This window comes from Centrocercus urophasianus, unplaced genomic scaffold, assembly GCF_019232065.1.
Source record: "Centrocercus urophasianus isolate 14NV4802_14NV808 unplaced genomic scaffold, USGS_Curo_1.0 seq_10, whole genome shotgun sequence".
Lineage (NCBI taxonomy): Eukaryota > Metazoa > Chordata > Aves > Galliformes > Phasianidae > Centrocercus > Centrocercus urophasianus.
The window spans coordinates 951665-967351 of record NW_024884142.1 but is presented as its reverse complement, the minus strand read 5'-3'; the positions used below and the strand labels follow the sequence as shown (position 1 = coordinate 967351).

Sequence of the window (15687 nt, the reverse complement as noted above, 5' to 3'; positions counted from 1 at the left end):
CAGTGGAGCGCGGGACAGCGAGGAGTTGGTGCGGAGCGGAGGCCGCGGGCGGTGCTGCGCTGCGAGGCCGGGTGAGTTGGTGCGGTGAGCCGGGGGAGCGGGTCCTACCGAGCCGGCGGCCCCTCTGCTCCGAGCAGTGCTTGAACTTAGCCGCCCCGCCTCAGCGCGGGGTGACCTCAGGAGCTCTAAATATAGCCCTGCGCGGGCTGCCCTTGGGGCGGGTCGGGGTTCGGGGCAGCGGAGGGGAAGGCGCCGCTGGAGGCTTTCCGCGTTTCTTTTCGATATGCGCGGAGTCGCGTTGCTGGCTGGCTGGAGATCTTGGAGCCGCGTTTACCTGGGCGCGTCGGCTTGGCGCTCTCCCTGCGTGCCCGTCTTTCTCCCGTAAGTTATTCCCCTTCGCTGGGCGCTGCGGTGCGCTCAGCCGCGTCCGTCATTTCTGGGCGCTGCGCTGGCGGAGCGCGCTCAGCTTGCGGCTGGAGAAGTTGTGCTTCTGCCGAAGTTAGCCGGCGAGCTTTCCTCTGGGAGCCGCTGGGAGGCTGGCAGCCCCGCATTCCCCTTTATTTTGTTTAATTTCGGCAGCTGGAAGCTCAGCTCTGCGATACGTTTGTCACAAATGTTCCGTACCGAAACTCCCAGCGCTGTGGGTGACGTCTGTCAGAAGTTGGCAGGAGGGAGCTGCTCCCCCTGCAGCACCGCGGGCTCATCTGGTCGCTGTGCCCGAATGGCTCCTTGCTCGTGACCACCAACACGCTGCATTGTGCTTTCCGTGATATTAGCATGTGTCTTTCTTCTGATTGCAACCCAACACCTTCTAAAGGCTGTTAAGCTTCAGTGGGAGCGGCGACTTTCACAGCTGAGCGGTTCTGAATGCTGCTGGTGGGGGCTGGAGGCCTCAGAAATCCTCTGAGCTCCCTCATTGTGCCGTGTGTCAGCAGCTCTGCTGACAGCTCGCAGAGAAATCAACAGAAGCAGGCACTTAGAGGTGGCTCGGGGGCAAAAGATACACGCAAACACAGATTTAATCCAGGAAAATTACTTAGTTGTGTTAAAAGTTAATTTGAGAGAAGCTGATGAACATAAAAATATTAAGCCTCTTCTTATGCTGGTTACAGAAAGTTCCTGTTTTGCAGGGCAGGTGCAGAGTTCCAAGTGCAGCAGTCAGATACACTCATGAGGTTGCAATGTACCGGCACAGGCTTGGCCAACTATAATTTTCTGTTTGTAAGGGAAAAAAAAAAGGCCGTACCACATCTTTTATATGACATGTCAGAGGTATTCTAAGAGTAGTTTTCTGACCTAGCATATAGTAGAAGCAAATAATCTGAAGGCTGCCTGAGCTTTCTCAGAGTAACACAGAGTGAATCTTTGTGGTTGTTAGGAGTGTTTTCTGAAGGCTTACCTACATTTCAGCAGAAAGTGTGTTGCAGAGTTTTGAGATGAAGGAACATCAATATCAGCATCCCAGGAGAACATGAATTAGTACTGAACTGGAAGCTTATGTGTTGGTTGACTGTTTTTTTTTTTTTTATCATTTCAGTGAATTTCCTCTAACATCTCTATCTTTTGTTAAGTTAGATGGTTGGAGCATTTTAAATTTATTTCCTGGGAGCACATGGGCTGTTGCTGCTTAGTTTGATGTTGGTATCTGTGCACAATATGATGATTTTGTCCTAATCCTGCCAGGAGCAGAGCGTGATCTGTGTAACCTGTGTCCAGAAATACTTAAACAGTTGCCGTTTAAAATTTATGTCCTTCTGGAAGCTTGTTTAGTTTTAGGGTGGTTTGGGGGGTCTCTAGCTTTTAGTGACTCTCTGTAAGTTCTCCTCAGAGAGCTCAGAAGATTGGTATGGCATTCTCTGACTTGGCAAACTAATCCTGTAGTATATTTAGTACATCTGAATCCAGGATTTTCTTTCCAACTGGGTGATAGACTAGAAATGATAATTGCACATTATGCAGTTGTTTGAATGCTGCACTAACAAGTTAAGGTACGGTAGGAAGAGGAACCTGACAAATCTTGCACCTTTGGGTAATGTGCTCTGCTGAAGTGAAGGTCATCGGAGTGCCTGCAGTGGCAGTGCAGTTTTCCTGTGACTGCCTCACAGCGTTGCTGAGAATCAGGGGATTTTAAGTCATGCTGATGAGAGAAGGAATGTGATCTCCTTTTCCTCAGCTGGCGTGGCTGTGGATGTGTATTTGCAATTCACGTGATTACTGTGGAACTTATTTCTTTATGTGAGAGTAATTTTCATTTTAAAGGTCTGAAAGCGATGTTTGGTTCGCATGTCATCAAATTAGAAACAACCATCTGGAGACTGGGGGGGATTTGGGGGACAGGGGAAAGGTTCAGATTTCTGGTTAAATTCACTTTCAACACAGAGAAACTTACAGACCGTTTCAGCTTCAGCAGTAGGCAGGAGTGCCAGGCGTGTGGTCTGCTGTTGTCTGTGTGGGTTTTGTTTTGTTAACTGTCTCTTTTCCTAATTAGGAGGAGCACCAGGATGAAAACATGGACAATGTCAAAACTGTGAAGGAAGAATGGTAGGTTCTCATCTCCCTGAGCTGTTTTCTTTTTCCTTCCTATTTTGTCCTATCAGGACTTCTTAAACTTTCTCTTAAATTTCAGAATTCAGTCTTTTCTTCTGTACCTTCTGTTCCACATACACCGAAGTTTAAAAAAAAAAAAAAGCCACAGATTTTTGCTTGAAGATTTCTCAAATACCCAGAGTGTTTCCTAGATGCTAGAAGTGGCATAAATATTTTACTTAAATGGAAAGACAGGGTTGCAGTTTGCTAACTCACTGTGTACTTTGACATTTAGTATGGAGGTGTTCAGTTTTCCAGATATGCTTGTGAGATAAAGGAAAGGCGGCTTGTTGCTTCAAATAATGCTCCAAGTTTGTTTTGTTCTCTGAGAAAATGAATATAGGCATTGTACAGCGTGCTTCTGAAGTCTTTCTTAATGTCACTGAGTTTTTCTTTACCAAAATACATTAATCCTTAGGGATTCCTACTGTTGTGTAGAGGCACTGCAAACAATTCCTTTTAATGCAAATGTAGCTCATTACTGTTCAAGCATTGCTCTCCTTGAATTTATTGCAGAGTTCTTCATAAAACTGGATTTTTTTTTAAGAGCTACATTTTTTTTTTCCTGAATTGCTTAAAATAGACATCTGAATCTCCAGTTGAAATAACTCCTGCAATGTTTGCCAAAACCTGCATAATCCTCTTAGTATGTGAAGAATCTAAACTGCAACATAATGGTTCATTCACCTTGCATATATCTGCATTGTGATTGGTCAGAGTCTAACAGAGGAATAACTGTTACGTATACAATGTTCTACAAAAAGAAGTGGCTGATGCATCTCTTCTTAATATTCTGGCCGTCTTCAAGGTATTAAAATCTTCAGTTTTCCTGTATGTGGCTTTTAAAGCTGAAGTCACTGTAGCCTGTATCATGGCAGTGCTTTAAGGATCTTTCTTTTGGTTGCAGTGGTCTGAGTTCCATTCCAAAGATGCATTCCTTGCTCTGATACCATGTTTAGAATCTTTTCATATATGGGTTTGCCTTTCCTATTGTCGCTTTTTCATTTGTGCTTCTGAAGTGCAAATAATAGCAGTTACAGGTTCCTGAAGCTGCAAAAGGCATGATACAAAGCTGACTTGATGTTTTCTAACAATCAAGTAAGCTGGTGTAGAGGAGCATGTATTTTAATACTGAACTTCTAGGGTAACTGCTTGTCTTCTGTGCTGTCTGGAACATCTTTGTTATTTGTGCATTTGTTCTGCAGGATGTGTAAGTCAAGAACTGATGGCCAGATTTTGAATGGTACAGAACAAAACCATGACTATTTTGTCAATGACCTTTTTGAAGAAGCTCAGAAGATTGGTGCAATATGCGTGTCTCCAACTACAGTCAAGAACCAGGTAGATGTTGATAAAAAAAATACTAATTTAACATAATAGCACTCCAGGAATACTCCAGAAAACAAATGTAAGAAGTTCAGCAGTTTTATCCAATACGCCTGTAGGAAGAGGTATGCAGAAGTCAGACAGCAGTAGGAGCAGTCTGCCATCTCTGGCTGAACCAAACCTGTAATTCTGCTTCTGATACCCAAAAACCACTATAGAACTCTTGTTCTGGGACTTAGCTCATGCACTTCTGATTAATTGCTAGAGAGAGAGAGCTTCTGATTCAGTGCAAGGAGTGACAACTGCCATCTCAGGGGAAGTTTGTAAGAGTTGTAGCCTTTCTATGAAGAAATAGTCCAGGTTTTTTCACTTACTCTCTTTTATATAGTTGTGGTGGTAATGGGATGCTCAGCATGGCTTTGTAAGAGGTTCTGTCCTTTTTATGTATTTCTGTTGCTCCCAAAGATTGGTGGAGGAGAAGCTGGACATGAGCCAGCAGAGTGTTGCTTGCAGCCTGGAAGGCCAGCTGTGTTCTGGGCTGCATTAAAAAAAGGGTGGCCAGCACGGAGAGGGAGGTGATTGTCCCCTCTGCTTGTTTTTGCCCAAAGAAAGCATAATGACTAGAGTGAGGTTTACTTCTAACTGCTTGATGCTTAGAAATCTCACTTCCCCCTTGCTGTCAGTCTACCTGCCAAGACAGGGTCAAAACACATTACAGTGAGTGTTTTTATTCCATGCACTGGATGGTTCAAAATCATAGGTACTGGTTGGTTATATAAAGCTAGTTTTAAATCAGTGTTAAATTGAAAATTGTTCTTGCTCTGCAGGTTGATGTGATCATTAAACTTTGGAAAAATGGATTTACAGTAAATGATGGTGAACTTAGAAGCTACACTGATGTTGGAAATCAGCAATTCTTGGACTCTGTTAAAAAAGGGTGAGGGAGTTTTTTGTTCCTCATCTGCCTGAGTTAACATGCTTTGGATTACAGTTTGCTCATACTCCAAATTTTTGGCATTGCTTCACTCCAGTAGCCCTGCAGGAGCGCGGTCTGCTGACTGTCATTTCCTGCCATGCCGATGATTTCTCACATTCACAAGTTTCACATACTGCAACTGAAAGCAGTCAGACAGTTGCTGATGGAGTAGATAAAAGTGAGTGTTGGTAAAAGGCACAGCAGACACAGAATGAAATAAAAAGGAAGTCATCGTGCCCAGTAATAGCCAGTGCTCAAATGGTACTTCTGCTGGCAGTCTGCGTGCAAGTGGTTAAGCACGTCTGGTTTGCTGGTCTTTGTTTTCCTCTCATTGATGAAAAGCCTTTGGTGGGCGCAGTTGCTGCATTGTAATTCCGGGAAGCTTCAATCAGCCTTCAATTGCAGTCATCTTCCCTTGTACAAACTTACTATTTCACTCACTTGTGTGTGTATGTAGTGATCTTATTTTATCCAACTACTGAAATTGAGCATGCTGGAATGATTTCTGCTAGTGTTTGATGCAGTCTTACTTTAGAAAAGCAGATTGAACATAGAAACCAGTATAATTTGAGCCTTTCACTTGTAGTTTCCCCATCCCATACAAATAAAAGGGAGAAAATAATTTTGCACCATATTCTTTTATAACTCATTTTCATGAATGGTGTAATTAATTCACATACTATTTTTCATCTCTTCTGTGCTTTACAAGCCCATCAAAAACTACTGATTTTACATTTTACCTTATGCGTGTCACCTGCATTGGTTCTAATAGCAGTTGATTGCGTTGTTGAGAGCCCTCTACTTTCTTTGTGGAAGTCAAAAGTTTACCACCTCCCTTTCTCTGTTTCCTTATGGAGATGCTAAGTAACTACCAGATGGTTCCTGCATAATTGGTGATGGTAGGCTAGCACTCAGCACCACCCAGACAAAGGCCTTGTGTTCTGCTTAAGGCAAATAAAGCACTGGTGAGTGATGTTACTCCACTAAAGACTGTAGCTGTTAGGGATCTGATTTCTTAAAGCTGAGTTTCCTGTTTACCAGTAATTAAACACATTGTTTCTAACCTCAGTCTTTCTCCTTAAAAGTTTATCATTGTTTTCTGTGTTTTTTTGGGTTTTTTTTTATTCCCATGAGTTACAAAAAAAAAAAAGAACTTGCTGTGTATCACTGCAGTAATATTAAACCCTCTGCATGTACTTTGGTGTGGTAACTGGTGGGTAAATTTCAGTATCATTCAATGAATTACATTGTCTTATTTTATTGTTCAAGTTGTATTTAATTTGCAGCTGAAGAACTTGGAGTTATTTGCATATCATGCAGTTAGTATGATTATTAATAAATTATTAAAGCATGATCTTTACAAGAGTAAACACAGCTGGTATTAATCATTAATGTGTTTTTGGATACTGAGACAGTATAATAATTCTTTTTCTGATGTCTTTTTTTTCTTAAGGGAGCTGCCTTTTGAGCTGCAGAAAGTATTTGAGAAGGAAGAGGTAGATGTGAAAGTGGAGGACAAAAAAGATGAATTGTATCTGTCATCAAAAAAGCCAATATTTCATCCCTTTTCTGGTCATGGTTACAGATTAGGAAGGTGAGTAACTTGATGTAATCTGTGCTTGAGTAGCTGAAGGAAAGTATACGTATGGTAAGGGGTCGTATAACTCAGATTGGAGGCTACCTCTGGAGTTCTCTAATCCAGGCTTCCCTGTGAAACAGGCTCACGTGTGGGGACAGATGAGATTCCTCAGGCCTTTATCCAGCTGGGCCTTGAAATTCTGCAAGGATGGAGGCTGTGAAACCTGATTCAGTGACCTGACCTCATGAGGGAGAAAGTTTTTCCTAATACCCAATCTGAATTTACCTAATTTCAACTTATATCCTCCGTGTAGAGCCCGATAACCTCCTGTAGGTACTGGCAGGTTGCTGCGAAGGCCCCTAGTACAATTTCTCCCACAGGCTGAACAAGCCCACCTTCTCCATCCTCTCCCCCCAAGGCAGATGCTCCAGCCCAGGCACATCTTTGTGGCTCTCCGTGGAACCCCCACCAAGTTATCAATATTTTTCTTTTACTGGCCTTTTATCGGGGGCCAAATCTGAGTTCAGTATTTAGGCGTGTCTAATGAATGCTGTATGGGGGATTATCAGCTCCTACGATCTGCTGGCTGGGGTCCTGCTCACACAGCCAGGAGTTTAATGACTTTCTTTTCTCAAAATGTCCATGTGAACAGTACTTTCTCAAAGAACTGTTCCCAGTTTCTTTTATTCTGTGACTTAATAAAAAAGCTTTGCTGTTAAAAGTTTATGTACAGTACTTTCTATGAAAAAAGGGGAATTTGAGTGTTGGAGCTGAAGAAGACTATTTTGTATTCTGCTGAAGTTTTTCAGCATTTAACTATGTGTTCATTGCAGTTTGACTTCCCACTCATTCTTTCCTTTATTCTGTGTGGGTGGATAGGGTCAACCAGCACAAAAACTGGACGTGGTTTATGACCATACAGCATTTTGGATATCCTTTGCACAGGGGCAAGCCAGGAGTTCACCTGTATAAATCTCTGCAACTTTAGCTTACTTCTGCTGAGTCATCTTTCACGTATTTCTGTCATGTAAGATTTGCATGCATGAAAAAGAAGATTTCAGCCTTGGGAATGAAACACAGTGACCAGGAACCTACAGGAAACCTTCAGTGGTAGATCTGCTTGGTGACGTGTAGGCTGTGCTGAAGCCTGAAGTGAACAGCTTGTTCTGATGCAGAGGAAAGGGTTTGCTGTTCAGGCTCAAGCTGAGGAAAAGCATCAGCTGGGTGAGGCTGGGGGAGGAGGTGGGTAACAGAGTAAAAGGCTGATGGGGCAAAGAGTGAGTGGTTTCTGGATGCATTAGAGAAGCAAGCATCTTTGATCAGTTTCATCTGTTTCAGTAGCACAGGCCATTCATTCAGTTGCTGTACGCTTGGGTTGATAGGGTCAATAGGGAGAACTTCCCTTGAGAGGTGGATGAGAAATGCCTCAAGTCTCGCTTCTGGTAGCACTGAAATCCTGAGCAAAGGTCAAGAACTGAATCGTATTTCATTTACCAGTAGGCATGTAGATAGCGGAAGCAGAAAGATCTTCAGCATACTGGGTTTCTGCTGCTAAGCAGGGCTAAGTGGCAGGTTGTTCAGTTGCTTGTCGTGCTCTGTCATGCCTACAGCAAGTAATGATCTGGCTTCCCAGTAGGCGCGTTAGGTTCTGGAAGCGCGCTATTCTGTGACTTTCGCTTGAGTGGTTTTGCACACTGAGACATCCCACAACTTGCTCAGCAATTTTGTTCTGTATGAACAGGATAGAATGCGCTCTCCTGCTGTTGCTAGTCTATTCAGTGCTACGGTATCAGAATGTTTTCTTTCAAGACTACTAAATATTTTTTGCTGGTGGTAGAAACATGAGCTGTGAGTGTTTTGTAAACTGGTCCTCGCTTCCTGATGTTAACAAATGTCCATTGCATCCATATGCTACTCTTGGAACAGAAGAGCTTTTTGGGGAAATAATAATACTGTCTGAGATGGACATGCTGTGGTTTAACCCAGCAGTCAGCTTGGAACCACATGGTCTTTTGCTCACTACCCCTTCCTCTCAATGAGCTGGGGAAAGAATTGGGAGGAAAAAAAAGTTTTTATCTCAACCTGCAATTTCTTTTATTTGCTAAGACAGAAAAGGAAGAGAGAAATGGTATCAATGGTGATCACAAGTGTTCACACTTACAGAACAAGTGATGCACAACACAACTGCTCACCACCCACCAACTTACATGCAGCCAGTCCCTGAGAAGCAGTAGCCCTCCCTCCCCCCAGCCAATTTCTTACAGTTTTATTGTTTTTTAAATGATGCCATCTGATATGAAAGATCCCTTTGGCCCTTTGATCTCTTGGATCAGCTGTCGTGGTTCTGTCCGCTGCCAGCTCCCTGTGTCCCCTCATTCACCTCCCTTTGGCAGGACAGTAGGAGAAGCTGAAACGTCCTTGGCCCTGTGTAACCTCTGATGAGGAACAAATGAAACATTGATGTGTTATCAACATTGTTTTTCTCCTAAAGCCTAAAGCATCATAGCATATGCTATGAAGAAAATTAACTCTGTCTCAGCTGAAACAAGGACAACATAACAAGGTTGAAGCTGTTGAACTCCCTGTACACAGTTGCGTTCATGTGCTTAACTAAAAGAGAGAGACAAATGACTGAATGATTTACTTAGCTTATGACCTGCTTACCAGTTAAACTTCATAACAATCTCTGTAGATTTCTCTGCTGATGCTCCCAGGTGAATGAATTACATGAGTGGCTGCGTTATGGAGTCTCACTAGAAGCTGGTCTGTTGACCACCTCATTAAAATTTGCTTGGGGGAAAAATAGAGGAGCTAGAACTGTTTTCATTTGTTATTTTTAATGCAACCCAAATGAGTTTGATCCTCTCCATTTATGTTGTACAGGAGAAACAAAGACTTTGCCAATATACCTCAGGTACCTGCATAACAAATGGATATATTCAGGTTTATTTACCCCACTCAGGTTCATTTAATGGCTTGACTCTCACAAGATTTGCAGCTGAAAATCTCTGTTAAGTTTAACAAGGTATTTTAAAAACAGCCTTAGAAAGGACCTTAGCTGTGCTGTTGACTGAAATCACTTGTAGCAAAATGGATTTGCTGTATAACATTCTTAGGGTAAAACAGTGTGCTTCAAGATTCTTCCCGTTAGTCTGGGTAAGCACTATATTTAAAGAGATAAAGCCCAATATTTGAAAAATTGCCTGGAGACTTTTGTATCTCTTCAATCTTTGTAAGATTATCAAGGGAAGATGTAAAAGGAATGAACTGTTAGAAGGAATGATGATGGTTCGATGTCAGACTCATAGAAGACTTACGTTTTTGGTTTGTGGCTTCGGTCAGAGCTCCCACCACTAGATGGCTTTATCTGTCAGTGTACAGGAACAAATTTAAGTGTGGAAATGCTTTAGAACTTGGTGAGTAGAGTTCTTCGTTCTCTTGCAGCTTAGTTTAATGTGTTGCCTTCTGTTCTGCGTATGTTTGCTGAAAGCTGATCACTGCTGGACTTAAGTATGATTTGCACTTTATTTTTGTTTTTACTTCCATTGCCAAGATTGTTTAACTTTATCTTGCTCGTGCTTAAGGGCTTTTTTTTTTTTTCCAAATCTGGACTGCAGCTAGGGTTTTTTGTTATTGTTGTTGAGCTCAAGCATGACGAGAAGCTGAGTGTGAGATAAGTACATCAATAGGGCAGATGGATGATAGTAAGTCACCTGTATTTGGACTGCAGCCAGAATGTTGTACAGGTGCACATCTTGAAATCTATTGCTATTGCTTCCTATTTCTTGCACCCCACATGGTTTCTGCTTATTGCCTTCATTTGTAGTGAGTATCTCTTATCGTTTGAGATTGCTTAACTTTTTTTTTTTGGTCAAGTTTCAGTGGAAGAAATCAAAAGTGCCTCTACTGGCTGATAGTCTGGGAGTTAGAACACTTATCTGGACATGAGTGGTAGAGAACTCTTGAAATGCTTCAGATTGAGAAGACTGTTAGCTTGAATGTATCAAATCAGTAGATATCTTTGTTTTTAATCAAAAATGACCTGTGGTTGTCCTGCATTATGATTAAACTAACACAATACAAGAACATAAGGATGCTGTTTGTCTGTAACAGTATTGTTAAGATCTGTTGTTCTATTGTTTAGTGAGTTCTCCCTCAAGAAACAATAGGTGATTTTTTTGGTGTGTGGAGTGAGCTTTGTCTGAAACCACTGTGAAGCACTCATGTAGTCAGTAACCACTACAGAGCTCAGAAGAAATGGTAACTCCTTAAATCATTGCTGTTGTTTTGCAAGCAAACATCTGCTCATGTTTATGTGCTGAGGATGTGCCCGATGGATCCGGCCTTAGTGATGACTTAAACAGTACATACTGAACGAGCTTGCTCCTGAAAGCAAAGGAAACCTAAGCTCTAGATGTTTCAAAACCAGTATTTGTGCCAGTAATTTTTTTTTCCAAAGACCATACACTTAACTGAAGCCTTCTGTCAAACTATTTTATGCATCTTTCTTTGCCCTTATGGTACGTTGAGCTGTTGAAAGTGCTTTGCAAATCAAAAGCTAAGTGTATGCACAAGCCTGGGTTTCCACATTAAATCAATTTCTCTAAAGAGTGTCTCTAAACTGAAAGAAATGACGCTGGAGTCTAAATCAAGGCTAACAGCTTTCAGTTAAATTGAATTACTGTAATCACATTGCACTGAAAATTAACATTGAGTATGCAAATTCGAACTTAAGCCCCTTATAGTTTCACCTGTGTGATTAGAGTACAAAAATACACAAAGAATCTCTCTTGTGTGCTTTAATCCTTTGACATGTCAGTTCCCTGGCTTGTAAAATGCTTACTGCAGACAAGCAAATTCTTCAGCACGTTGAAGACTTCCATGTGGAATTATTAGCACAGTTTTCTGTTTTTTTGTTTTTGTTCTAGTTTTTTTAATGATATCAAATCCCATAACCTTTTTGCTCTTTGACACAGGGCAGACAGCTCTAGAAGAAGAGATTTGGACGTGGGTCCAAATCTTACTTATGGGAAGTCTTAACTTGGGTTTGTTTTGTTTTTTTTTCAGTGCTACTCCAAGGATAATCTCTAAAGGAACAGAGGATCATCAAGCAGCTGCTGATAAAAGACGTCTTCCTGTAGTACCCTTAAATGATTTGGAGCCAGTCACTAACATCCAGATCTGGTTAGCGGATGGGGAGAGGATCATTCAGAAATTCAACGTTTCACACAGGTAATGCTGTTATTTGTGCTCACATCTGAATTACTTGTGCTACAACTGTACGTATGATGCGTCCAATATCTGTAACTCATCTACCTCTCCCGTTCACTTAACGTTGCTTTGCTCTTTGGCTCTATCTGGAGTATCTTTTTGAAATTATTTTAGAGAGAATTCATTGTTTTTTAGCAAATAAGTAAGAGGAGTATGAGAGAAACGTGAGCTGATGCTACCAGTCAGCTCGTAACTGAGTGTAAATCAAAATCCATTGAGGAAACTTGGAGGTTTTTAGGTTAGTGGAAGTTAAGGTGTATGAATTGTTCACTGCTGGAAGAAACAGTTAAGTGGATTTATGTGGCTTTTATGATGACAAGTCTCTTACAGAATGACTACATCTGGAGCAAATCACTTACTCAAAAAGGAAAACCTGCTAGTTGTTGAGCAGACAGCAGCTGTTGAGTTTCAGAAAATCCACTTGTATTTCTTCCAGCATGTAGAAGGAAGTGGAGGATGTGACTTTGAGCTGAGCCAGAGGATCATGCAGGGAGGGCCAAAGTTAAGCAGGCGAGCTTATTCACCTGCACGTCTGTCCTGTCAGCATGGTTGGAATAAAATGCATCTAGTGTGCTTAATTCTTAATTACTACAGTTTCCAGTTCCCAAAGAGGCTTATAAATAGGGGTGAAGTCAGAAGGTGTCAGCACGGCAGATGTATGAAGGAACCTTGAGAAAGTAGGATTAATGGCTTAACATTAAATTTTGGAACTGCTGTCTTTAGGGACCATTCTCCAATTTGTAACTTGCTGTCGCAGTACCACACAGTCATGTCATATGCAAAGGTTACTTTGCCTGTGTTTCTCCCTGAATCACTTTAAAGTGATCGTAGGTTTTAACACAACCCAGACTGCTGTCGAGATAAACTGTAAATAGAGGCTGCCCAGAGAGATTTTGGAGTCTCCTTCTCTGGAGATACTCAAAAGCCCTTCTGGATGCTTTCCTGTGCTACCTACTGTAGGGAACCTGATTTAGCAGGGGGTTGGACTGGATGATCTCCAGAGGTCTTACTCCTATCCTGACCGTGCTGAGATTATGAATGGTTGGAAGAAGAGCTCAGGTTTGACTTGTACTGATTTATTACTCTTAGCAGCCTAAAGTATGATGCAAAATGTTGTTGTGATGTACTGCTGAAAGATCAATTGCTATTTTAATTAGAAGCTCCCAAATAAAGGTTTTATCTTTGTTATTCCAAGTTTAACAGGTTTAAGTATATTAAGGAGTTTTTTTCTTTGTGATAAATAGTATTATTTACAACTGTACTTCAACAGGGGAAAAAAAATCCTTGGGAACCTGTGTCTTGCTTACTCTTGAAAGATTCTTTGCATGTTAGCGGGCATCTTGAATTTACTACTGCTCCTACTTTGGGAGACAGAGGCTACTGTAAGACCTAATTAACTAGTTATCCAGGCAAATTTTGCAAAAATCTTTGCAAATTTTGCTTTTTCTTCTATGGTTCTGCTGCATGTACCATATACTAAAGGCTTCCTCATTCTGGCTCTTGGCTATGGAAACATCAAGTAGAGCTCCACCAGCTGGTTAAGAAATAGCAGAGTGGTGTGACAGCCGTCCGTGAGCCATGGTGAAGCATTTGAATCCTTTTTATTTTCTTGCTCTCAAGTGAACCAAGCATTAAGGATAACTATTTCTCCATTTCTGTGCCATCAGCTGTTATGCCTCATTCTGTTCCTGAGGTTCCTTTTTTGTGTGTGTTGTGTTTGTGTTCTGTGTTAAGGCTAGAGCACACTGATGCTGAGTCTTCTTTTTTTCTTCTCAGAATAAGCCACGTCAGAGACTTCATAACAAAGTATCAAGGATCTGAGGGAGGTGTTCCCTTCATGCTGACTACTTCGCTGCCCTTTCGAGAGCTGCAAGATGAGACGCTGACACTACAGGAAGCAAAGTTGCAAAATGCTGTTGTTGTTCAGAGACTTCGGAAAACAACTGAACCTTTTAGACTCTCAGTGCTGAAAGCTCCTGACAATGACTGTAAAACTGCTGCTGCACCTAATGGACGGCTCAGGAATGAGCAAAAAACCGCTATCAAAAGCACAACTTCAGATCAGTTTATAGCTAACTGAAAGCTGCACGCAGGCAGAACTAGACAAAACGTAACCAGCAATATCTGGATGCACTATCATTCTTACCTAGTGTGATCTTAGGGAGCAGGTGTGTGCTGTGCTGTAATTTGCTGTGACAAACATATTTTCAACTAATTTTGGTGATCAGAGCCTGGCTGAATAATGCAGCAGAGGTAACTGTACGACAGGGGTTATCCTTGTGATTTCCTTGGCTTTGCTAGCATGTTCTTTAATGAGTGTACTTAGGTGGAATGGAACTCTGAGACTTAATTACTACTGGTAACACTTTAGGGAAAAACAATATTTATTTTTGCACTTTGGACTAAAGAGAAACTGAACTGATTGATTTAATTTATACTTCAGTATAAGTTGCTCCAGTTTCCCTTCTTGTTTTAGTAACAGGCAATAGATGCTGCAGGGAAGTTCACATTTGAACTCCTCTAAGTATTTTGAAAATCAGTGTAAGTATCATTAGTATTTAATTAGTATTTCATCACAATATCTGCAGTGTGAATGTCCTATTAAGTCTTCACATGATGGTAGGTGCATGTGTGAGAAGATTGAAATTAGGTAGCCTGGTGCATACTGGATATGAAGTGCCTCAAAGTAAGCTCTGAAGGAATTGTTATTCCTAATGGTTGAAGTGTTTTCTGTCTCTTGTGTTCTGCTACAGGTATCTTACAGACAGGGTGATGTTAAACTACCTGGCTCACTAGGATACAGATCTGCTTTTAGCCTCGTCACAGACAAACTTCATTTTTCTGTAGTTTGCCATGTGGCTGTAGTGGCTTAGAGGGACACAGCTGTTTTTATATTACATATCTGTCTCTGTCCTGAGCTAGCCATCTGATGAGATGTCAACAGCATGTAGGCAAACTTCAAAGATATGTAAAATCTGTATTTGAAAACTGAGGCTTCTCCTCTACGCCTTCACCCCGTTTCCATCCAAATCTTTTTTTTCTTTTTTTTTTTTTTTTTTTTTTTTTTTTTTTTTTTTTTTTTTGTCCTTGTGCTTTTGGCATAAGATTTGTACCCAACCATCCCAGGTTTTGCTAAAGGAGGACATTAAGGACTAAAAATATATATATTTTGTACTGGTTGTGTTAAATCACATATGGGTTTGTGTATGGACCTAGAGTCTCTCGGTAAAGACTTTCTTGGGGCCTTCAATAAATGCTGACTTGTTTGTGCTACCTACACAAATGGGTGGTTGTCAGAGTTGAACTTCTTTTGCGTGGTTAAAGATCATTTTGGGCTTCTCTGTTCTTCTAAATAGAAAATTATTTAATTGAAATGACTAATTCTTTCTAAAAGTCCTGTTACTTCATGCTAAGGATGGACTTATTTCATTTACAGGAACATAAAACTGCTAGTTTTGTTCCAGAGTCTCTCTCAGAGTCGCAGGATGGCTGAGATTGGCAGGGACCTCAGAGGGTCCATCTGATCCAACCAGGGGAACTCAAAGCAGAGTGCCAGCACCACATCCAGGTGGCTCTTAGAGATCTCCAAGGAGACTCCACAGCCTCTTTGGGCAACTTTGCAACTTTCTCAATGCTGGAGCACTGAGGACATTTGAGGACAGTCAAATTGAAGTCAACTGCGCAAATAACTACTCCCATGTATTCAAAAATTGAATATCTGTAAGCTATGCAGTACAGTATGCACTGCTTTCAGTACTATAAACTTGCTGTGTTACTGCATCATTCAGGTTTGTGTAGCAAATTATACAATTGCATTTTGTTTGCTCTTCCATTCTCTTTTCCATTACATGAAAAGCCTGCGAAATCTCTAGCTGTAGGAAAAAATATCCAGACAAATTCCTTGATAAAACTGAAGAGACAAGTCACCTGCAGGCATGTATTCTACCCT

General features: G+C 41.4%; 1 protein-coding gene across 1 annotated transcript; it reads left to right on the top strand.

Moving 5' to 3' along the window:
* On the top strand, positions 1-14770 carry UBXN2A (UBX domain protein 2A). Its single transcript, XM_042822657.1, has 7 exons — positions 1-71; positions 2489-2541; positions 3792-3927; positions 4740-4849; positions 6342-6482; positions 11535-11699; positions 13515-14770. The coding sequence occupies exons 2-7, from the start codon at positions 2510-2512 to the stop codon at positions 13816-13818; spliced, it is 888 nt and encodes a 295-aa protein (XP_042678591.1). The 5' UTR covers positions 1-71; positions 2489-2509; the 3' UTR covers positions 13819-14770.
* Positions 14771-15687: the final 917 nt, after the last annotated feature.

Bases quoted from the DNA above. Each gene is read 5' to 3' on its own strand.
- UBXN2A (XM_042822657.1), top strand. From the start codon at position 2,510: ATGGACAATGTCAAAACTGTGAAGGAAGAATG. The intron at 2,542-3,791 runs GTAGGTTCTCAT...TTTGTTCTGCAG, and splicing joins AAAACTGTGAAGGAAGAATG to GATGTGTAAGTCAAGAACTG. The intron at 6,483-11,534 runs GTGAGTAACTTG...TTTTTTTTTCAG, and splicing joins CATGGTTACAGATTAGGAAG to TGCTACTCCAAGGATAATCT.